Here is a 24,812-nt window from a genome sequence, read left to right as displayed (position 1 = left end):
TGCTATTGTAAACTCCTTGACCACCTGAACAAGACATTTTCTAAAGACCTTTTCCAAAAATTAGGCTTTATCCCATTCTCATTTAGTATGCAATGCTATGGCTGCAATATCATGAAATCAATTCTTGAAGTTACAAAACAAGATTTTGACGTGAGGGGATGTCCCTCTTTTAGAGTTCCCTTCTGGATAAGATACTGGGGGCCTCATTGCAGGGAAGTCTTGAGAAAAAAACAATAGGAGGATGAGGGATTGTGAAGGGTTTGTTGTTGGGTTTTTTTTCCCTAAAGAAAAATATCAATGAAATAACTCTGTTGACAGCGTAAAGCAGTGCTTCTATCTGGGGTCAAGGCCAGAGCAATGGACACCTTATCCCACTCATCCTTTTCCTCTGATAAATCCCCAACCAGTACTGAAAAATCTTCATAAGAGCCTAGAGGCCTTTTTAAAAAGTGGTTGAAAAAGAAGCAAAGGAAAACTGAAATTAAGAGGATTTTCCAGTCTCTCTCTAGCAGCTGGCCCAAAAGGATGCCTCAGTTCCTTCTCTTCACCTGCCTCTTCATCACACTAACACTTGTGTCACCAATGGGTAAGTCTTGTGTCAGGTACTTGGCACAATGTATTTTTTTGTTAGAGGAATTTGCTTCTACGTACAGGTTAATAAGAGCAAGAGTCCAGTATCTTAAATACTGGTTCTAGAATAGGATAAGAAAAGTTATTGATAACCTATGGAGATATATTTTCAGAGAATTTCATTTCCTGTTCCATTTAGCCTCTTGCCTGGGCATCCAAAATTTCCATGGATCTGCCACATCCAAACAACTTTCCATGAGCTAAGTATTTCTTGGAGTGTGTGTAAAAAGAATTCTAACCTCTTTATATTCTAGGCACTTTCATAGTTCCAACCTGAAGAGAAAAAAACAAACATTTTTAGAGTGGAGGATAGAATGTTTACTTTAATGAACACAAGGGACTGACTGTGCCTATAAAGGCACAGATCTGGATAAATCTTGACATCTGAAAATATGACTTTTTGCACAGACTGAGTGAAATTTAAACTGTCTCCCCGCCCCCACCCCCAGCCTTGGTACAAAACTGGCCAACAAAGCAACGTTTTAATTCCAGTTAGTAACAATTTCCTCTCTCCTTTTCCCAGTAGAATTTAAGCTGTAACTAAAAGAGAGAGTGAGAGGAGGTTGAGATGGAGAGGACCGTCCTTGGCACTTTTGTGAATCTCCGTGTTTAATTGCCCCTATTTCTTCCGGGTAACTAAGGCCTTGCAAGAGTACCTTTAAGGATACACATTAAAAATAGGCTTGAGAGCCTAAGGAGACATGGAAAACTAAATGTTATGTGGTATCCTGGATGGGATCCTGGAACAGAGAAAGACATAGGCAAAAACTAAAGAAATCTAAAACTGTGGACTTGAGTTAATAATGTATCCACACTGGTTGATTAATTGTGGCAAAGAAACCATACCATGATTATTTCATAATAGGGGGAAATGGGTGCCAGTAAATAGAAATTCTTCTCAATTATTCTGTAAATCTAAAACTGGTCTAAAAAATAGTCTTAAAGATGGGTTTGAGCTAAGTTTAACCCTGTGTCTGCTGCCCATAAGTAACCAAGAATCGCTTAAGCCAAAGTCATCCTGCCTTCAACTTCCTCTTTACTTTCTCCCCACTCTCTTCCCTGGCTTACTCTCCCTTCTAGTACCTCCTGTACCCTCCCATCACACACCTTCTCCCTTCCCAGATCTTTTTTATTTTATTGATTAATTTTTTCCCAGCCCTTCTAGGACGTTTGACTCAATGCCATGAGCAAGATAAAGGGAGAATTTGGGGGGCTGGGGATTGGGGTAGGGGTGGGGTTGCCTGGGAGGAGGAGGAAGTGAGAGAAAAGAAGAGGGGAGGGAGAGGAGGGGAGGTGGGAAAGCGGGAAGCGAAGGGGGAGAGGGAAGGGGGAGAGGGAAGGAAGGAGAGGGAAGGATGGAGAGGAGGGCGTGGGCGCAGAATCTGCAAGGGGCGGCGTCTGGGTGCAGACTTGGATGGTCAGGGACTCCTGATCCCCGGGACGGAAGGGCGGGATGCTGACATTTGCACTCTGCTATCGGCCGCCAGGAGGTGCCAGTCCTAGGGGTGCACGGATGTCCGCGCCACATCCCCCATGGGGGGGCCCGGGAGGGGTGGCCGGCCAGGTGGCTGACCGAGCATCCTGGTAAAGGCTGACAGGCTCTCCGCTGAACTTTGAAAGGAGCCCACCGGGCTGTTCTCTTTGAAGCTCTCATTTGAGGAGTGTATATGTGTGTGTGTGTGTGTGTGTGTGTGTGTGTGTGTGTGTGTGTATATATATATATACACACATCAGCAATTCAGGATGCAGCATGCGTAATACCGAATTCTGGGCTCCACATTCAGAGACTGAAAACAGAAATTAACACCAGTGGCCAGATTATTAAAGGATTGAATTACTCCCTTTAAAGGGGGTGAGTGGAATGGGTTTATTTAATATTAGAAAATATTGCATGGGTAACTTTTAAAATATATGTTTATTTTACAGAAGATAGTAAATTTCTCCTGTTTGTGCCTTGCATCCCCTACAACAAGAGGGGAAGTAAACTTTTAACAAATAGCACAAGAAATGATAGTTAAATTTAAGGAAAAACTTTATAAATCATGAAATAGTTATTGAGGGAAGTTTAGGAATTTCTGTAAAAGCTATTAAAAGTTGAGTACCTAACCATTTCTTATAAAATTAGAGCCAAGGAGATGAACCAAATATTTCTATGAATTTATAATCACCTGTGAAATTGCCCTGGAAACCTTTCTTCACAAGAGAACCACAGCTGGGAGAGTAAATGAGAGAATTTTTCCCTTTTCAGAGGGTAGAGAGTCTGTACGAGGACATTTCTTCCCCTCAAGGGACATCAAACCATGGTCTAGGGCACAGTTGGGATACCTCAGGGACATTTTAAGGAGAGGGTTGCTCCTGCCACGTGTAACTCTGCAAAAGTTTTATTTCCAGAATATGCAATATCCTACTTATTTCTTGTCCCAAACTGTTGTATTCTTGATGGGGCCATTAGCACTAGGCTACACCCTCCTCTACATGTGACTGAAGTTTTGAGGGTAAACTTGAATTGGACATGTAGATTGAGAAAATCCAAAATATTTTCTAGACAACTTAGATAATGGCCCATCCACACATAATTATTGCAGTATTTGCGAAAGCTGAATTCCCTGCCCACGAAGTTTATTGGCCTTAGTGTGAATTCCCTGCCTACGTTAATTTAGTTCAGCCTCACGTGCATTAAAGACAGTAATCTCTGGCTAGTGCTCCTTTCTAGAATTTCTTGGTTTTATAGATTCTTTGTAAGAACAATTTGCCTAGATTTATTCAATATTTTCCTGACATTGAGAGAAGCTGGGGATATTGGTGTCTTCAGCCATTAAAATGTTTTTGATATTTGTCCATGTTATTTATGCACTAAAAATGCATGCTTGAAATTTTGCTGTATTCTAGACAGTGATGCCATGGCTAATTGTGAAGACACAAAGCTCATGATATTTTCAGGGAGCTGATGTAACATGTGCCAACATTCGCATGGAGAATATCTTTGGTAGACAAAGATAAATATCTTTACCTGCCACTGTGTATTTCAAAGCAGCTGACGTGCCAGAAGCCTTTTCCTTCTCAGTGGAATGAGCTTTACACATTCATTATCAAGCCAAACTGCCCTTTAGTGCAAAATTTCATCCATAATCTCCATCCGTAATCTTGCTTACAAATGACCATCCAACTACTTTTTGAAAATTTCCAAAGATGAAGAGCTTACCACACTGTGATACAGCCTCTCCATTACTGGACGGCTGAACCGAAATGCACCTCTCCATAGAAATTTTTTCTTGTCGTTGTGATGGAATACCTAATTCCTCTTTCACAAGCCTGTTCCAGATTTTTGAAAACTGATGCATATTCTTCAGGGGTTTTTTTGTTATTTTTCCCAAACAATAGTTCTCAGCTACTTCCCCAGTAAATAATTGTTAGGCTCCCTTCTAAATCTGGTCACCTTCCTCTGGACATCAGGTTTGTCCATTACTTTCATAATATATAGCCTCCAGGTGTGAACATAGTACTCAAAATATAGTCTGACCAGTGCAGAGTTCAGTGAGACTATAATCTCCCTTGGTCTGAACAACTATCCTATCAGATGATTACTCTGGATAAAAGGTTTAGTCCAGTGTGAACACAAGACCTTAAACAGATTTTGAAATAAATTTTCAAATATAAAAGGCATTTATGAAATATGTTTACATCAACTTGAGGAAGCTTAAACAGCTACTTTTGGGGACTTTAGATTATTTCTTTCTTGAACCAAAAAGCCAAAATGTAAGACCAAGAAGGTGGACTCATGCCATTGCCATTGTGGTCTGAAACATCACAAAGTGCTCTGAGGTGTCCTTTTCATTCCCAGCCCTAGATCCTTGTTCTGCCTACATCAGTCTGAATGAGCCATGGAGGAACACTGACCACCAATTCGATGAGTCTCAAGGTTCCCCTCTGTGTGACAACAATGTGGATGGGGAGTGGTACCGCTTCACAGGCATGGCTGGGGATGCCATGCCCACCTTCTGCATACCAGAAAACCACTGTGGAACCCATGCACCTGTCTGGCTCAATGGCAGCCACCCTCTGGAAAGTGACGGCATTGTGCAACGCCAGGCCTGTGCCAGCTTCAATGGGAACTGCTGCCTCTGGAACACCACAGTGGAGGTCAAGGCTTGCCCTGGAGGCTACTATGTGTACCATCTGACCAAGCCCAGCGTCTGCTTTCATGTCTACTGTGGTCGTGAGTACCTTCCCCGGGCTCTTTTCCCTCCCCCACAAGGCCACAGATGGTGTCAAAGAGAAAACGCCATAGGGAATTGGATTATGTAGTATCACAGAGCCTGAAGAACATTGATTTAGGGCCACAGATACCTCCAGATTGTAATTTCTGAGGTCTGTCCTTAGATTTCTTTTTTTTATTTTTTATTTTATTTGTTTATTGGCTGCATTGGGTCTTCATTGCTGCACACGGGCTTTCTCTAGTTGCTGTGAGCGGGGGCTACTCTTCATTGTGGTGCACAGGCTCCTCATTGTAGTGGCTTCTCTTGTTGTGGCGCACAGGCCCTAGGCGCGTGGGCTTCAATAGTTGCGGCACATGGGCTCAGTGGTTGTGGCTCACGGGCTCTAGAGCACAGGCTCAATAGTTGTGGAGCACGGGCTTAATTGCTCCACGGCATGTGGAATCTTCCCAGAGCAGGGCTTGAACTCGTGTCCCCTGCATTGGCAGGCAGATTCTTTACCCCTGCGCCACCTAGGGAGTCCATGTCCTTAGATTTCTAAAAAATTCCTGAAGAATAAAAAGGGAAAGGAGCTATGACTTTGATTAGTTTTGTCTCCCATTCCTTTCAAACAAAACATTATAAAGTGAAATGTTGACTTACGTTATTTAGTGTAGATTTCCAACCTTTTTGAGGGTGAGGACCCCTTCTTAAGATATGTTTCAGACATCCATATGGTAGCATTGTGATTAGTACCCATTGACTTTTTTAAATGATGTATAATGGGAATAAGCAACTTGAGGTCAGTAATACTTTTATTTTATTTTTTTAGTAATACTTTTAAATGAATTTTCATGTTATTAATCCCATAAAAATCTGTATCAGTTTAAAAAATAGACTGCATAGAAGAGTATGACATAATTCTTACGTAATCTAGAGCTCATGTTTGCTGAGGTTTTAGATTTGCAGAAACTTCATGGTCACCCAAGGGCCTGTGGATCTGAAGTTGGGACTCATTGATCTCAATGACAGAACATGTCCCTGGGCAGCATCTCTTGCCATGTGGTTATATAAACCCTGAGCAGTGAGAATTCTCTTGATGTAGGCTAGGAATTCATACCCCATGACTGAACTCATGAGGCTTTCTCATGGATGAGAATGTCTTCTGGTCCTCGCCCCTCATGAAAGGTCCTCTTTCTCCTTCCATAGATTTTTATGACATCTGTGATGAGGAGTGCCACGGCAGCTGTCTGGATACCAGTGAGTGCACCTGCTCTACAGGAACCGTGCTAGGCCCCGACAGACAGACGTGCTTTGGTAAGCAACCTATCTTGCAGTAGAAACAGGCTATTAGGAGTAAAAGGACAAATCGAAAACTCTTCCTGATTCAGAGCGCCATCATTTTTCCAGTTTGTGTCTCTGAAGACTCGGAATGGCGTTTGTCTTTTTAGTTCATAACTAAAGCATCAATCCAAATTTATCTCATGTGTCAGGACAGTCTGGAATTGCATTGTCCAATACAGTAGCCACTAGCTATGTGTGGCTATGAAGCTCTGGAAATGTGGCTTGTGCGACTGAAAAACTGAATTGTAGGTTTACTTAATTTTAATTTAAAAGCTAATATTTGATTCAGTCATTGGAAAACTAAAAATGTGTGGGACAACTTGAGTGAACTGTAAATTTTATGACTCTAAAATACAGATCAAGTATTTCTGATGAAAATTTATCATCCAACTTGAGATATGCTACAAGTATAAAATACACACCAGATTTTGAAGATTACTTCAAAAAAATAAAAGCTATCTCAATAATTTTAATATTGATTACAAATTGAAAAGAAATATTTTGGACATACTGGATTAAATGAAATATATTATTAAAATTAATTTTACCAATGTCTTTTAAGAAATTTTTTAATGTAACTACTAGGACATTTTACGTTACATGTGTGGCTAGCTTTGGTTAGAATTATCTAAGAACATACCCCTGTGGCTTTGCTAATATAATTTTGGTTTGAGTAGCAAGAAAGGGGAGTCAAGTTATTTGTAGGAAATTCAGAGTTGCCCAATTGTATACGTGTTTTGTTGTCTACAACTGGGAGAAAATAAGAGTTGAAAAACCCAGGACTGAAGATCATCTCTTTTCTGTTTAATGTTATGACATTTTTTGTGTTTAGACTCAAATAGATTTAAAACAAGTCTAGAGAGAAAGGGGAGGACTGCCCCACACCCGCCTCCCCCAGAGGAACAGTAACAAGATCAGGATGGGATAAGGAATCAAGATGAAAGGGATATGGAAGAGTTCTTACTTTAGAAAAGTTTTTGTTTCTCAGTCTCTTTAATGAACCCCACTGGCCATCCTAATGGAACATGGTTAGGCCCTCCTGTAACAGTGGTTAGGGCTCTTGCATGGTTGATTTTGACTATGTGATTTAATGCAAACACGTTTGTGGTGTGGGAGACGATGGTTCCTACAATCCCAACCCCTCACACTACACACACACACACACACACACACACCTGTTAGAAAATATTTGGCTTCCTTTTAAGGCAGGAGTTGTTCATTCATTTCTCTGCTTTTGTTTTAAAATAACTTTTGAATAGGTAATGTATTTAAATGGCTCCCAAGTTAAACAGCATGAAAGGTAAACAGTGAAATGTCTAGCTCTCTGTCCATTTGTTCCATTTCCCTCTCCTCCAACTCCATCCCAAGTAAACTCTTACATTATTTACTTATGTATGCTTCCAGGATTTCTTCAAGCAGATATAAATATATATATATATATATATACATATTTATTTATTGCCCCTTTTTAAGCCAAAGGTCCCATATTATACACACGATATACAGCTCTTCCTTAATAATTTATCTTGGACATCTCTCTCTGCCTATTGGGACATAGGGAAAAGCCCCTAGTTTCCTCCTAGGGTCTGTCTACTGATTTCATTCAGGGAGATCACGAATTCCCTGAAATTAAAGGCAAAGTTTTGTGTTTATGTGCATGTGTCAATGTTACTTTAATTTTTTAAAAAATATATAACAATTTAAATTATTTATTATAAATTTTTTTTTCAGGCACAGAAGAGTATAGGAAAATAATATAACAGACAGTCATGTACCCAGATTTATAGCTAATTTTTTCTTTCTTTTTTTTTTAAATAAATCTTTACAGATACAAATAAAGCCATCCCACTCTATCTCTTTTACCTTTCTCATCCTCCAGGGGTAATCACTGTTTTGAAGTTAGTATGTGTCTTTCTGGTCCCTGTTTTTATGCTTTTATTATTTATGTAATAAATAACAATAACAATATATAGCATTGTTTTGTGTGTTCTTAAAATTAACATAAAAATGATACCTTACCTCACATGGGAGATTTTCTATAGAGTATACCTATAAAAGGGGATTTGCTGGGACATAGAGTATTTAAGTTAGGCTGAAAGTGACAATAAACTCCCAAATAACAGTGACTTAAATACGTAGAAGTGTATTTCTTTCTCAGGTAAAAAAATCAGTTTCAAGGTAAGCAGTCCAGGCTTTGAACAGAGGCTGGACCCAAGCACCAGTGTGGCTGCACCCAGAACGGCTGCTAGCACCTCTAACACCAACTGTCCAGGCAGTAGGGCCTCTGATGAAGAGTCAGCTCTTATCAATTGTGTTTTTCATTTCTACAAGTTCTATATGTTTGTTTTGTTTCAGTTCTGCCTTGTCTTCCTACACATTCTTTTATTTTGGTTACTGGCCTTTCTTTTATCTGTTTAATAATTTTGTAAATTCTTGTATTATGGACTTCTCTGGAGTATTCTTTTCTCTCCAGTTCAAAGCCTCCCATTTGTTATCTTGTCAGGTTTCTTATAGTGGATCATCTCCTCCCGTGTGATGTTTTATGGTAAACCATCTTCTGTTGTAACTGTTTTTCTGTGGAACTCCACTCTTATCACCTGGTTTGAGGAAGTTGTTTTATTTTCGTTTTTGTTTTTACTACAGAGCAGTTTTTCAAATGCTTTTGTCACAGAAGGCTAAATTTTACATCATTTTCTCAGTTTCAAGATCCCCACGCCATATCCCCCCATAACAAAGGGGACTTCATTTCCCCAACAGTTTTGCCCTGAAGAGGGAACTGGCAAGCAACCAACTGCCTTCTGCTCCAGCAGACGGCAGAGGGACATACAGCTTGGTTGAGGAGACCAGGTTAATGAAAGTGCTTATACTGGAGTTGGTTTGTGGAAAGTCTATGGACAGGATCTGAAAAGTTGCAGAGATTTTGCTAAGGGGCTTGGGAAAAGAGTGCATGGTTTGGCAGTATGTAAACCGTGTGGTTTCTCTTCTACAGATGAAAATGAATGTGAGCAAAACAATGGCGGCTGCAGTGAGATCTGTGTAAACCTAAAAAATTCATATCGCTGTGAGTGTGGGGTTGGCCGTGTGCTGAGAAGTGATGGCAAGACATGTGAAGGTGAGATGGGCAAGAAGGGGTTCATGTCAAGAGCCCCCACTAAGCCATTGGCTCATTCGTTGATGTTCATGAAACTGTCCAACGTTAGAAGAGAGTAACAATCTGGCTGTGTAAAGAAACCACAAATCATCATCCCTGAGCATCATTGCAGGATGCTCATGTTGCAGACAGAATGCAGTCTTGATTTTGTCTCCAAGCTTTAGCAGGAGGGAGCTGTTGTATTTCACAAGAGGCAGAGAGCTGCATTTTAATTTGGGATATAGAAATAGAGTATTCCATGTTTCTCAAACTTTAATGTGCCCACGAATCACCTGGGATTTTGTTAAAATGTAGGTTCTGATTCAGTAGGTCTGGGGTCAGATGATAATGTGTTTCTAAATAACTTCTAGGTGATACCTATGCTGTGGATGCAGGGAGCATATCTGGAGTAGCAAGATAACGGAGGCAGGTAGCATAACAAACGGTTTACAGCCGAGTTTCTCAGACTTCCCTGCTGAGAATCACCTGGGTGCTTTTAAAGCTGGCCCTTCCCAGGCTTCTCTCCTGGACGCTCTGGTTCAGTGGGGCAGGAGGAGTCTTACAGTTTGGGTTTTTATCACATTTCATAGGTGAGTCTTACCATCTTGGAAGTTTGAAAAACTGCTTTATATGAAGCCACTTTTTTTTTACTTGTATGATTTGCATTTATTAGAGATTAATACATTTTTGGAGATAAACATCTATTTTTAATAGTAGAAATGCTGTGTACATTTTATACAATTAAGTAATAAAAAAGAAGTTGTAACGTATGTCAAATAATTGAAATGGAAATTGTCTACTATGACAACATGAAACTTAGATGATATCCCTTCTCTAAGGCACATTTGCCCTTGCAAATTACCCCGACTAAAATTTCATCACTTCCACTTTAATGTCTGAATCTCATGACATTGGGAGTCAAGAGACCAAAAAAAGAAAAAAACTCTGCAGATTATATAAAGAGATAAATGGCTTAATTTTCATTATTTACAGAGGACATATGATTTGTCCCAGAGGGTAATTGAATTTGTGGCATAATAGATATAATACTGTTTACAAGAGTTTCTTTATTCTAGTTATATTCAAAATAATAAAACACTACCCCAAAAGGAAAAATTATGGCTAGTGCTCACAATTTACTTCGTGCAACAAAGTTTGCATTATTAACTCAGGGACCATTAACCACAATATCAAACTACTGTCCCTTATAAAAAGACTAAATGTACTTTAAATTTTATTGAATAAGGGTAACGTCCTGAATCCTCCTTAAATCTTATTTTATGCAATAATCTTTGCATATTTGAATATTAATGAATGTTCCATGAGGAACATTAGTAATTATCCATGAGTATTTCATTGGAAATATTACAGTTAATCCTCACATAATTTTAAAACCTAATAATCATAACTGAAAAGTATCTTAGCAGAAGATAAAATTTGAATATGAATTACACTTTAGGATTAAGATTCATACCTGAAACCCTTTTTTTTTGGTTTCATGGAAACCCTCACATTTTATCCAAACATATTTGTTTCTTTAGCTAGTCTGTTAGATTAGCACAGCTTCTTTTTTAAAATAAAAAACTCTTTTTAATTTTAAGTAATTTTTATTGTTTTATTATGAAAGAGTTATGTTCATAGAAGAAAATACAGTGGAGTAAAAGGAAGATAACTAAAATGGCCCACAATCCCACTTGTCAGATAGATCCACTCGAAACATTTAGGTATATCTTTGTAAGAGATTTAAAATCCTTCAAGCCAAATAAGAATTTCGGTTTATTTTGCGCTTTGTAGTTTTTGACCTGGAAATATCCTGAGTGAACATTTAATCCAACCCTTTCATTTTACGTATATTGAAATTGAGGCCCAGGGAAATTAAATGACTTAAGGAAAATCATTTTTAAGAAAAAGATTTCCTATTAATGTTGATTTTAAGATTTTATAGCATATTTTATGCTTTCTTCTACACCATTATATATCATTTTCAGCTGTTTCAAAAACCCATAGGAATACTTTTATCCTTTTTAACAGTACAGATTTATAAACAAGTAATAGCCTAATCTCACTTAAATTTTGTGAAGATTAATTCATTGCAAATTTATTCTCTCTCCCTGTTTCACAAAAATCGATTCATCCCAAATTAATTTACTGATGTTCTAAAGAACTAATTTTTTTTTATTATTATTGAAGTGAGTCTTACAGCTATAACTGGAAATTGGCTCATATCTTTCCTTGAACATCTTAAATGATTTGAAATCATTCTCTCTTTGTCTCTCTCTCTCTCACTTTTTTTTTTTTTTGCTACACCATGCAGCTTGTGGGATCTTATTTCCCTGATCAGGGATGAAACTTGGGCCCTTGGCAGTGAAAGCATGGAATCCTAACCACTGGAACACCAGAGGATTCCTGAAAACATTCCTCTTTATTATCTTATCCCTAAAACAGGGACCAGCAAACTTTTCGTGCATAGAACAAATGGTACATATTTAAGGCTTCGTGGACCATATGGAATCTGTTGAACCACTCAACTCTGCCCTTGTAGTGAGAGAGCACCCACAGACAAGAGAGAAATAAATGTGCATGACGTGTGTGCCAATAAAACTTTATTTACAACAACATGTAGCAGACCAGAGTTTGATGACCCATGATCTAAAAGATCATATCCAGAGCCCACAAAGGTCATTATTTTTCCTCTGCTATGACATTGTGTGGTAGTTTCTTCATTTTCAACTGAATATTTTTCATTTTTGCCCATTTGATTGAGTATGCTTTTTGAAAATGCAAAACTTTTAAAAAGAAAACTTTAAAAAACTTCCTCATAAGAGGAATGTCACAAAGAGCTCGATAGAGTGGAATCTCTCAGTGAGTTGTCCAGGTCTCATTTTTATAACGTGCTGTCAGCCCAAGAAATATATCTCCAGTGCTGTTATTCCTAGAGATTTGAGGAGAGGGGCTACTGATCCAACCACTGGCAATAACTCTACCTCTGATCCCTTAGCTGCTCCCGCTGAATTTACATGCTGTCAGTATCTTATAATACTCTATAAAATTTCAAATTTGATGGACTAAATGTTACAGCAATTAAGAAATGACTTTAGGGTCTTCCTCCCCAAAACTGTAGTCTAATCATGAGAAAAACAGACGAATCTAGATTGAAGGGCATTCTGCAAAATGACCAGCTTAAATGGTTAGAGCTGTGTGTGTTGTGAGATGCCTCTTTGTAGCTCTAACATTTAATAAACTTCTCTGTGGATGTCCCTACGTGTCCCAGTGACTGCGGTGGGCCCCAGTGATACTGTGATAAGTCAAGTACAATGCCTGATGCAAAGCACCAGTCCATGAACCAGAATTCTTGAGGACGAGGGCTACAAGATCGTTTCCTTTTCTTTTGGTTTTTACTGCAGACATTGAGGGATGCCACAATAACAATGGTGGATGCAGCCACTCTTGCCTTATGTCTGAGAAGGGCTATCAGTGTGAATGTCCGCGGGGCTTGGTGCTGTCTGAGGATAACCACACTTGCCAAGGTAGTATATGCTCAACCTCTGCTCTGACTTCTTCCTCCCGAATCTCCCTGCCTTCCTCACCCAAGTGTGTCAAGATTCTCATCTTTTAGAACACCAGCTCTTTCAGCAGTGTGTGTTCACTCTGGAATCATTCAAAAATTGTGGTTAAAAAAAATAGCAACATAAAAGTGTACCATATAAACCAATGTTAAGTGTATAGTTCAGTAGGGTTAAGTGTATTCACATTTTTGTACAACGAATCTTCAGAACTTTTTCATCTTGCAAAACTGAAACTCTATACCCATTAAAACAACTGCTCCTCATTCCTTCCTCCCCTCAGCCTCTGGCAACCACCATTCTACTTTCAGTTTCCATGAAGTCAACTACTTTAGATACCTCATATAGGTGGACTCCTACAGTATTTGTCTTCTTGTGATTGACTTAATTTCACTTAGCAATTGTCTGCAGTTTCATCCATGTTGCAGCACATGACAGCATTTTTTCCCTTTATGAAGCTATGCCGCTGCATGTGTACCACGTTTTGTTTATCCATTCATCCGTTGATGGACAGTTGGATTGCTCCCTCCTCTTGGCTACTGTCAATAATGCTCCTGTGAATATGGGTGTGCAAACATATCTTTGAGACCTTGCTTTCAATTCTTTTGGATCTATACCCAGAAACGGGATTGCTGGATCTTATGGTTTCCTTTGCTTTTCACTTTTTTCCCCTCTGATTTCTATTATTAGTTGTATAACTAATACTTAATCTCGATGGAGTTCCTCTCTTTTCCAACAGATAATTGGGTTATAAAAAGTCGAAAGCCCCGGAGAACTGATCCCTCCCTCCCCCCAATCTGATCGTCAGCAATCCTCTGAGAACTGTTTTCTGGAAATCTAGTTTTTTATGTCTAGAAAATTAATTCACTCATCCAGCAAATATTTAATGAGCACCTATATGTGATTTCTTTATACTAAGCCATTGCTGTGATATGCCCTCACATACTAATATTGCCCTCACATATTGTCTGATAGTACCCAGAAGTACTCCTTTTTGAGTATTTGTAGAGTCTGGAGAAGTAAACGATAAGGAAGAGCCATCCTTTTATATTAAATGAAAGTGGAATTTATAGTCAGAGTTTATGGTTTATTGAGAAATGCAAGGACGATTTGGAATTCTTCCCCAAGTGCACTAACGTTGTTTTTATTACCTCTGTTTTATGGGGCTGTAGTTAATGGTAAAGTCAAAGCAGTAGCGTTATGTAATTTAAGGCTATATCAAAGCAATGCTTTTTCTGTATTGCCAATAAATTGTGTTTGTGCTAAAAGTTCATCCTTTAGGTATTTCAGTGCATGGAGTTATACTAGACACACTTTGAAATAAATGTTTGTTGAATTGAAACTCCAGTATAATAGTTCCTCATTTGGGAAACAATATAGGATTTGAGGAGCATTACTGGACCGCAACCTTAGGAATTAGGAGTTCGGGTTTTCTTCACCAATTTGTTTTGAGCCTCATAGATTTCCTTGAGGATACAACAAAAAGTTCAAGGTGTGAGATGAAGTTATTTCTCCTAGAAGCCTCCTTCCCCTTCTCCCAGTTCTGCTTTTCCAGTTCTAATGGCAGCCCCTGTCCCCACAGTCCCTGTGTTCTGCAAGTCGAACACCATTGAAGTGAGCATCCCCAGGGATCTGGTTGGCGGTCTGGAGCTCTTCCTGACCAACACCTCCTGCCGAGGCGTGTCCAATGGCACCCATGTCAACATCCTCTTCTCCCTCAAGACGTGTGGCACAGTGGTTGATGTAGGTTCTTCCTGGAGGACCCTTGCGGAATGAGCAAATCCAGTTATTTGGGAAGTTGTTGACAGAGATATGCTTGTGTCATAGATGAAATATTTCCACATGAGAGAATGGAGCTCAAAAAAAATCATTTCATTTCACAATACATTCATTCACAAATACATTCATTTCACAAATGTATTATTGAGCATCTGTTGTGGTCCCGACACTGGGAGGATAGCACATTAAAAAGAATTCTGCCCTTTCTGTTCTCAAATAGTACCATCCCTTCAATATATGCAGACACTCTCCTGAGTGCATCAGCACCAGTACCAGGAGGCTGGCTGTGTCTCCTCTAATCAATTATTTTACTTGAAGAAAGCAACCGATATATATGATGATTCATTTATGAGGTAGCAAATGAGTTCAAGGATTGAACCAGGTAGAGGTAAACGGTTCGTACTTTCCTCCAAGAATCTGTGAACAGCTGTGTGCTGGGGAGCCTGAGGGATGTGTAAAATAAAATTCCTGACTTTTAGGAACATACATGGTAGTACTGAGATGACAACACACACAAAATATAAATAAGAGACAGTGCTACAGTTGACAGGTGCTATGGGAGTCAGAAAGGGATAAACACTGGAGCAGTCAAGACAAGTGGGACTTGAATTGGGGGTGGAAGCATATGTATGGTTTATATGGTTCATATAGGCGGAGAGGAAAAGAAAGGGAAATAAGTGAGCACGTCTCAGAGGTGGGAATTCTTGAGGCATATGCTGAGTGAATGGGCAACACGGCCTGACTGGAAAAGGAAATTGGACAGATAGATGGGGGGAGACTGTGCTTCCAAAGATCTGCCTTGTGTGCCAGGGTGAGACGTGTGGGCTTTTTCCCATAGGAATAGGATTAAGCAGGCACTGTCATGATGAAATCAGGAGTGGGCAAGATGGATAGAAAAAAGAGGCCCTGGACCCAGGAGATCAGTGTAGGGCCCTTGAAACCAAATAAGCAAATACTTACTTATTGAATCCAACTTAGAGAAAATCAGAGAGCTAATTACACTTGGGGTGAAACATGAGAGAGATATTCAAGGAGAAGGTCCCACTTTAGGCAAACTGTGTTTGTCATATCTGTGGATAATCAAATGGAAATGCCTGATTATGAGCCAAGGGTTCTGGCACACAGGAGAGCAGACAAGGCTGGCGATGAAGGACTGAAAAATCATCTGGGTAAATGTGACAGCTGAAGTCTGCGTGGGGGTGTTGCTGCAGCACAATCACCAGGTCTAGGATTCCAGAAAAGAACAGTGTACAGAAGCTGTTCTTTTCTACAATATCAGAGCTTGGAATTTACTGATTCTGTATAGCGCAGGTTTTTATGACTAATACTCCAAAGGAATGTGTGGGTTGACCGTGAAGTGGTATGTAAAACTCTTAACAGTCAAAACATCTTGCTAAAAAGAGGAGAAGCAATTAAAAAAAAAACCTTCAGGCTTCAGCAGCCAGATCTCTCATGTGCGTTGATGTAAAGAAACATTTGGAGGATGTTATGGTGGGCGGGGGTGTGGGGGTGGAGGGCTGGGGTGCTCCGTAGAAATAAACATAGACTCTCTCTCCTCTCCTGGCCCTGGCCTGGCTCAGGTGGTTAATGACAAGATTGTGGCGAGCAACCTCGTGACAGGTCTACCCAAGCAGACCCCAGGGAGCAGCGGCGACATCATCATTCGAACCAGCAAACTGCTGATCCCTGTGACGTGCGAGTTCCCGCGCCTGTACACCATTTCCGAAGGCTACGTCCCCAACCTTCGCAACAGCCCGCTGGAAATCATGAGCCGCAGTTCCGGAATCTTCCCTTTCACTCTGGAGATCTTCAAGGACCATGAGTTCGAAGAGCCCTATCGGGAAGCTCTGCCCACGCTCAAGCTGCGAGACTCCCTCTACTTTGGCATCGAGCCCTTGGTGCATGTGAATGGCTTAGAAAGCCTGGTGGAGAGCTGCTTTGCCACCCCCACGTCCAAGATCGACGAGATCCTGAAGTACTATCTCATCCGGGATGGGTAAGTAGGCTGACTGGACTATGCGTTAGCCCAGTTCACATCTGACCTCTGGGTGCCCAAGCAAACTCAGTCATTTCCTAAAACCACGCAGCACTCTTGCCCCCTCTTAATTAGTTCAGAAATTGGGCACATTTTGGTGGTAAAAAATGGTGAGGGAGAGGGGAGTCGAAAGTGACTTCAGGGGGTCTAGCTCCTATGACTGACTAGATGTTCTTAACCAAGATGAAATGACATAGGCAGAAAAGCAGATTTGATGTGAAAATATTGAATATGATAATTCCAAATAATAATATTGTATTGTAAACACCCGCAGGAATACGTAGGAAGAGAAGTGCAGTGGGCAGTTGGAAATATGTGTCATTTAGATCCAGGAACAAGGTCAAGACTAGAGACAAAGGACAGAGAATCACCCCTGTTTATAGCTGAAACTATAGGATTGATTAACCTGCTCAGAGAGATTGTAGAGCATGGGTGGCAGGTGGGGGCTGAGAAATGCAGGAGGGTAAGGAAGTGGAAGCAGCAAATGCAGACCCCTCTTTTAAGAAGTTCGGTAGTGAAGGATAGAGAAGAAACACTTGGTCGGTCTTAGGAGAGGAAAGATCAAGTGAGGTTTATTTTTGTTTGCTGTTGTATTCAAAGGAGATTTCTGTATTTCCTGAGGATGCTTGGATTGAGAACTTTGGGTGTCTCCCTGTATTGGAAGCCTAGCAGTTATCGCACCCACTGCTTACATTCCCAGGAAAATTACACTCACATCCCAAACTCACAGTAGTATCTCACCGGTTTCTTCTTTATTCTCAATGTCAGATGGGACATATCTCAGGCCAGGTCAGGACCTGCAGCTGAAAAAAGGCAAATAGTCTAGTAAGAGCACCACAGGTGTGCCCCCATTCATGCCCTTGCTAATTGGCCTGATGGAGTCTGAAATTTCTCCTTTGCTTTTATCTCTCTGGATCTCCCACCACAGGCAACCCTCATCTGCTGCTATCGATCTCCTGCACAATGATTTTCAACCTTTGATGCACATTAGGATCAACTGGGAAGCGTTTCTAAAAGTAGCAATACCCCAACTTTGTTCTCTACGCTTATTGCCTTAGTTCCAGCCCTCTTTATCTTTCACCGGGGCAGATAAAACGCTTCCTAAAGCAGCCTCTTAAATCCCAGCTCTCTAGTCTCAGCTCCACAGAGCCCTGGGTATGCAGTCAAAAGAAAAAACAATTATATGTATAGTCAGATCCCTGCTGAAAACATTTTGATGGCTCTTGATTTCTTTTCATTGGTAAATTTCACTGTTTACCAGCTGGAGTACTTCTAGCTTCAGATTCCTGTAGCCTCCTTAGCGTGTTTTCAGAATTTGGAAAATGCATTGTTCTGAGCTGCTTTGGATAGCTGAGAGTAGGTCTCATAGAGGGCTGTAGCCCTTCAGATTTCTTGCCATCTTAAAGTGATGGCCACAAAGTTTTCAAATGAAACAAAGAAGCATCAATTTTTATTTCTCTTTTTTCAGTCACTTAATTAGTGCTAAGTAGATTAGGGAATGGATTTACTTTTGGGGGGGAGTGGATTTTGGTTCCTCTTTTATTTTTACAGCTTTATTGTAGTGCTATTTCATACAATAAACATACATATTTAAAGTGCACAGTTTGGTAGGTTCTGACATTTACGCTCGTGAAGCTGTCACTACAGTCAAGACAGTGACTGTTTCTCTTACCTTAAGAGTTTTCTCCTGCCCCTTGTATTTACTTTTTGCAAAAATTATTGTATAATCTTAGCTTTTACTGGGAAAACATGTAACCTGCAATCTCAATAAATCTTGTGAAGCTTATTTGTATATTCATTATTCAGACCCTCAGTTGGGACTATATGCTTATGTCTCAGACAGTTCTGAGAAGCTGTGCTATTTAATTTTCCAGCCCTTAGCACACACAAAAGAGAAAAAAAATGCTATGGAAAATATTAAAATCATTAAAAAGCATAGGCAGAACTCAAAAACACAGCTGCATGGGCCTGTTTCCACTATTCACGGGCAAACAGTCCTATCTCTAGTGCAATACTGGATGGTGTAATATTGGCAAGGACAACAACGGTGCGTCTGAGATAATCCCTCAAGAGAAAATCCAGCTCTCAGCGTGGCTCGCTGTGCCTCACCCCCTGACCTCTACCTTCTCCAGTTTCTGCTCCTGCCAAAGGAAACCATGGGCAAGTCCCAGTTTCTGTTGTTCCTTACACCTCCTGCCTCTGCACTTGCTGTTCCCATTGCCTGAAATCTTCTTCTCTTTTTCTTCCTGTCTGATTCTTACTGGTCCTTCGAGACACATTGGGGTTTCTTTCTCCCATGAAGCCTTCCCTGATTCCTTCTGACCTGAACTAGAAACCTTCCTTCCTCTTCCTCCTTGATGCCTCGCCTACAGTAAAGGTCATTAGCTGTGTGTCTAATGAATCATTGAATGAGTATTTATCATAATACCAATTTGGGACTTAGTTCAGGGCCCTGAAATAAGCCCAGTGCAGTTTACTTATATTTGTAAATTGATTATTCATTGTCCTCAGCTTGAATTTAAACCAGGCTGGTTTCTCCTGACATTTAACACATCTGATTCACCTCCCTTTAGTTTTAGTTGGCATGTGCTCTGAGAATGCAAAATAATTCAATGCAAACCTAAGCAAAGTAGGATTAGAAAGTTTATCTCCAGAAAAGGAAACATTGAACTCCAAAATTAAATACCGGACAACTTTTGGGTCATAAGTTATTTTGGATTATCCTGTACCATTGTTACTCTCTTTTAGCACATGAACTTGGAGTTGATGAACTAGCATTGTCTAATCAAAGCAAACACCAAATCAAGAGCCAGAATTTGTCTTAGGTTCTGTTCTGTAATGTGTTACCCTGCAACAACTCTTTCTGCCACATTTTCTCTTTAAAAAAACAAAAACAAAAACACAGTATTTTTACTACTCAGCTGTAGATGAGAATGAAATAATGCCATTTACAGCAACATGGGTGGACCTAGAGATTATCATACTAAGTGAAGTAAGTCAAACAAAGACAAATGTCATATGATATCGCTTATATGTGGAATCTAAAATATGATACAAATGAACTTATTTACAAAACAGACTCACAGACATAGAGAACAAACTTACCGTTTCCAAAGGGGGAAGGGAGGGATAAGTTAGGAGTTTGGGATTAACAGATACAAACTACTATGTATAAAATAGATAAACTACAAGGTCCTACTGTATAGCACAGGGAACTATATTCAGTATCTTGTAATAACCTATAATGGAGAAGGATATAAAAAAAGAATATATATATGTATAACTGAATCACTTTGCTGTATACCAGGAACTAACACAACATTGTAAATAAACTATACTTCAGTTTTTTTAAGTAGTATTTTTAGGTAAACATAAATTGAAAATGCTGAGGCACATAGATGAAAAGTGCCATTTTAATGTCATGTTACTATTGTTATCATAGGTACTGGATTTTAAGCTCCCTGACGTCACAGACAGGATAGTTCATCTCTGTCTCCTCTGCAGTGCCCAGCAGATTGTGTCACACAGATTAGATATGCAGTAGTATTTATTAGAGAACAATAAGCAGAAGATGGTGTAAATTCAGTTAACCCCGGGAAAATGAAAATGTGTACATGAAAATAAGAATCAACAGAAACCACCTTATATGTTTAGATCCTATTCACTTTAGGGGAATAAGGTACCAGTGGTAATATAAGTCAAGATGTCTTTTTGTTTGTTTAGTTTGTATTGGAGTGTGGTTGCTCTACAATGCTGTGTTAGCCTCCACTGCGCAACAAAATGAATCAGCCATACACGTACAGATATCCCCTCCCTTTTGGACTTCCCTCCCATTTAGGTCACCACAATGCATTAGGTAGAGTTGCCTGTGCTATACAGTAAGGTGTCTTATTTTTAAATAATTTTATCGGATTTTTCAACTGCCCTGAAACAGCACTTGGCAATGAACTAGAAAGTGGTCCATAAGCATGTGGAGCAAGTACCCAGTTTTATAGGCTTTTATACCTGTTCCCACTTTTTTACTGGCCTGGTAGACGGGAACCATTAAGTATCCATAAAAGGGAAATAGTCAGGAAAAAAGTTCCCTTTGAATTCAGAATGGAAAAAATAATACGCATGTGAGCCCTGGCCTTTAGGAGAAATGGTTCATCGATACTAAACCTTGGACCTCAAAGTGGTGAATCAATAACCCCTCTTTTCCCCCAACTAACCCTGAGGCGAACTTAGGAGTTTCACTTTAAGTGGTAAACCTGAGATTAAAACCCCAAAGTGCTATCAAACTAAAATTTAGTACCAAATCTGGGGAAAGAGGAATGAAAACATTTTGGAAGTGAATGATTTTCCCCAATAGGTCTGGTTATTCTCTAAGAAACTGATATCTTTTTGCAGCTTCTTGTTGTACAAATTGGGGTTTGTTCACCTTTGGATCCCCTCCAGGGGTAAGTGTCTGTTAGGTGCCTGATAAATGTAGTGAAACCTAGGTAAAGAAAAGCCTTCTCAAATCAATAACAAAGTATGTGAATGCAGAATTCCTACAATATATTACAAATGAAAATACAGCCTTAAAAAGATACCTTGATTACAAAAGATATCTCTGAAACAAATGTTGTTGCTGTTGCTAATACTTCAATACATTGACTTAACAGGAGGTCCTTGTGCCCAGTTTGTGGGTACAGCGAATGAGAGACGGGACAGACAGCGTTAATGAGCAGGGCTGTGTCTGAAGATGCCTTCACCGGGAGGGGATTTCATTTTTCCTTCATTCCCCAAAATCTTGAGTGCAACCCAGCCTCCTCCACCCAGTTTGCCTCTCCTTGGACCAAACATGTTGGACTGGATTGTTTTTCCACCTCTGTTTAAACAATCAAGTCTTACGAGCTATCCTGCCCTACTTCCAGCTGTGTTTCAGATGACTCAGTAAAGCAGTACACATCACGGGATCACCTCGCAAAGCACTTCCAGGTCCCTGTCTTCAAGTTTGTGGGCAAAGACCACAAGGTAAGCTGAACACCTTTACCCCCCACCCCCCCAGCCCCGTACCAAGCCGAGCCTTCCTTCGCAGTATACCAGTTTGTTCACATTCTACAAGCCCATGGTTAAGATCTTCAACACCTCTATGAAAAATACTATAAACTGGCCACCTACAAGCTTAACAGCTCCATGAATGTCACAATAATCTGCCTCCTCCCAATAAAATAACTGGACTTGTTCAAAGAAAACACTATGTGATTATAATGTAAAATCCCTGTGAGCAGATGTGGTTGAAAAAGCCTATGTAGTGGTCACTTGGCAAAGTATATAGACAGAATGTTTGCAGAAAAGACAAATAGTAAATGTTCAGTGCAGATAGTACTTACATGCCAATTAAAATAATTATAAGACTATTTTATACATATTAAATTCATAAAAATTATAAATCCCAAACTGCAAGGCTATAGGGAGATACATACAATGGCAGTGTAAATTGGTATGCTTTCTGGAAAGTTGTCTGACAATGTGTAATAACCATAAAATTATCATAGTCTAAAAATTTCAATTTGACAGCTTCTCAAAAACAAAAAGAAAAACATGATTTGTTGAATGTGTTTATAGAGCACTGTTATGAGAGAGGCATTATTTAAGTGTGTCAACATGATATTAAGCAGTTAATGTATATACATGCATAGAGATTATAAGAGGCTATGTATACTGTGTTAAGGTGGAAGGTTTTTTGTTTTCTGTTTTAGTAGAGTTGTCGAAACAAACAGAAGGAAGTTTGAGACCAGTGGTCTTTTTCATACTGCATTTAAGTGTATTCATGTCCTGTCCAGCTACGTCACTGTACTAGAACAACTGCTAACCATGAATGGCTAACCCTGATCTTCCTCCTTAACTAGGCAGCATGCATTGGGAAGTTACTTAGAGAAAGAAGCTTAGAGAAAGAACTTGTTCTTTTATAAAGAAGTGCGTGGGAGCCCATGTTATGTCCAGACCTTGGTGTGAAGAACCAAGATGTTAACGTTATTAGATGTTGTCTTCACAAAGGTCTCTCGTCTCCCCGCAAAGGCAGAAGTTATGGATGTAGGGTTTTAAATCACCCATGTGACTCAGTATGTTTGCCATGTTACTAAATGTGTGAATTTGGGCAAGTTCCTTAACCTCCTATGTCTCAGTTTCCTCATCTGTAAAATGAGGATGACGACATCTACCTCAAAAGCTGGTTGTTCAGATGAAATAATACATATGAAATGTTTGGTACAGTGTCTGGCTTCTAGGAAGCACCCCCAAGTGGCAGCTGTTTTCACTGTTTTCGTTCATTGTCATTATGATCTTTCCAGGAAGTGTTCCTGCACTGCCGGGTCCTCGTCTGCGGGATGCTGGATGAGCGTTCCCGCTGTGCCCAGGGCTGCCACAGGCGAATGCGTCGTGAGGCAGTAGAAGGAGAGGATGACAGTGGTCCACAGAGCCAGATGCTGACAGGCGGCCCTATCAGCATCGACTGGGAGGACTAGGATGATCCACCACCCATGTCCTACTTCAGGCTACCTGTCTCTTTGGCATTCTCTCCTCACCCTCTGAGAAAATCAGCCGACACCCTGGAACACCAAGCTGCTTTAAACCTTATACTGTGGGTTTAGACAAACTCCCAGAACTGACTCACTCTTTGACTCCAGCCTACTGGGTCAGGAAAGGTCACCTCACTGCTGACCAACTTATCCCAGGTGGGGCTTCATCCTCCTAATGTGGAAAGCTGTGCTGTACACCCAGAAAGCAACTCACCCCATGCCCTCCCCCATTTCTTTCCTCAATAAAACACCTAGTGTTGGATGCAGTAGCATGACTAAAATCAGAAGTTGGGTATAATATTTCAAATTAGGAGCTTAAAAAAATTAAATAGTTGCTTGAAATTATGACAAATACCCACTGACTCCTTAAATAAATATATAAACAATAATTATACCCTGAAATTTCTACTCAAATACAGAATAGTTTAAGCAATTTGGAAGTTTATCACTCTAAGTATGTACTAAAAAATACTATTTGGATTTTCTCCTGCACAATATTTTCCTCTGAGGTTTTTATGTTGTCTTAAATAAAACTATTTTCAATTAATAAATGTTAATAAATTCATTAGCATGCACTTAAGTGGTTCAATGACTGAACTGCAGGCAAAATTAAAATGTGGTACCATCTGCCCTGTTATTTGGCATTCTGTGCCCTCAGACTGATGAGACAATAGAAAAAGCTATGAAACTATACCATATTCTATTTTGTAGGTGCTTAATCAATTTTATTGAAATAAATATCCTAAACCACAGAGACAAATGTTATCTGCAGTTAAATCCACTTTCTTAATATGCCAATTCATTTTATGGCTTTACCTAAGATCAGAAAACAGTTTTTCTTCTATTTCCTTTTGGAGACAACTGCAACCAACAATTCATAATGGAACCAGTGAAATTAACAAAAGGAAGGGAAAAGAGAAAATGATCTAGATCAAAGGTTGGCAAACTTTTTCTGTAAAGGGCCAAAGGGTAACTAGTTTAGGCTTCCTGGGCCATACAGGCCCTGTCATAACTACTCAGCACTGCTGTCCTAGCACACCTAGCACAGGAACAGCTGTAAACAAATGTGAGCCTGGCTGTGTTCCAGTAAAATTTTACCAAAACAAGTGTTAGGCCTGATCTGGCCCATGGGTCTTTGTTTGTCAATCCCTGACTTTAGTGGCCCTCAGGCCTCACAGTGCATCAGAATCACTGAGGAATGTTTTTAAAATACCACTACATAGGTACCGCCCCCAGAGATTTTTTTTTAATTCTCCCCAGATGATTCTAATCCGCAATCAGGGCTGAGAACCACAGTTTAGGGAATAGCTCTCAGTCTCTCACTCCCCTCAGTTTTCAGGGACTTTTCCTAGTTGTCTTCAGTGGCAGTTTTTACCAAGTGCTTCTCAGATCTTAACATGACACTAACTCTGCTTAGTAATTAGGAATTTCAACAGGAATAGTTCAATGAAGGAAAAAAATGGAACCTCAGAGATCTAACTCCGTCTGATCTCCACCTCCATTGGCTTTAATCAGGTAAGCCTCTGACCTTGCCTTGTTCTTATCTCTTCAGCACTAGTGGGAATAATTGTCATCATTGCTGGAACTTACCAG

General features: G+C 39.9%; 1 protein-coding gene across 1 annotated transcript; it reads left to right on the top strand.

Moving 5' to 3' along the window:
* Nucleotides 1-429: 429 nt before the first annotated feature.
* Nucleotides 430-23,794, top strand: OIT3 (oncoprotein induced transcript 3). Its single transcript, XM_057735935.1, has 9 exons — nucleotides 430-586; nucleotides 4,472-4,846; nucleotides 6,033-6,140; nucleotides 9,157-9,279; nucleotides 12,702-12,824; nucleotides 14,443-14,603; nucleotides 16,220-16,635; nucleotides 21,573-21,672; nucleotides 22,992-23,794. The coding sequence occupies exons 1-9, from the start codon at nucleotides 526-528 to the stop codon at nucleotides 23,163-23,165; spliced, it is 1,641 nt and encodes a 546-aa protein (XP_057591918.1). The 5' UTR covers nucleotides 430-525; the 3' UTR covers nucleotides 23,166-23,794.
* Nucleotides 23,795-24,812: the final 1,018 nt, after the last annotated feature.

Source organism: Hippopotamus amphibius, chromosome 5, assembly GCF_030028045.1.
Source record: "Hippopotamus amphibius kiboko isolate mHipAmp2 chromosome 5, mHipAmp2.hap2, whole genome shotgun sequence".
NCBI classification, from domain to species: Eukaryota; Metazoa; Chordata; class Mammalia; order Artiodactyla; family Hippopotamidae; genus Hippopotamus; species Hippopotamus amphibius.
This window is presented reverse-complemented; position numbering and strand designations above follow the sequence as displayed.

What these genes read in the sequence shown, in the direction of transcription:
- OIT3 (XM_057735935.1), top strand. Translation starts at nt 526, where the DNA reads ATGCCTCAGTTCCTTCTCTTCACCTGCCTCTTCATCACACTAACACTT. An exon ending in TACTATCTCATCCGGGATGG is followed by an intron (nt 16,636 to 21,572) that starts GTAAGTAGGCTG and finishes CCCTACTTCCAG; the next exon opens with CTGTGTTTCAGATGACTCAG. An exon ending in TTGTGGGCAAAGACCACAAG is followed by an intron (nt 21,673 to 22,991) that starts GTAAGCTGAACA and finishes TGATCTTTCCAG; the next exon opens with GAAGTGTTCCTGCACTGCCG.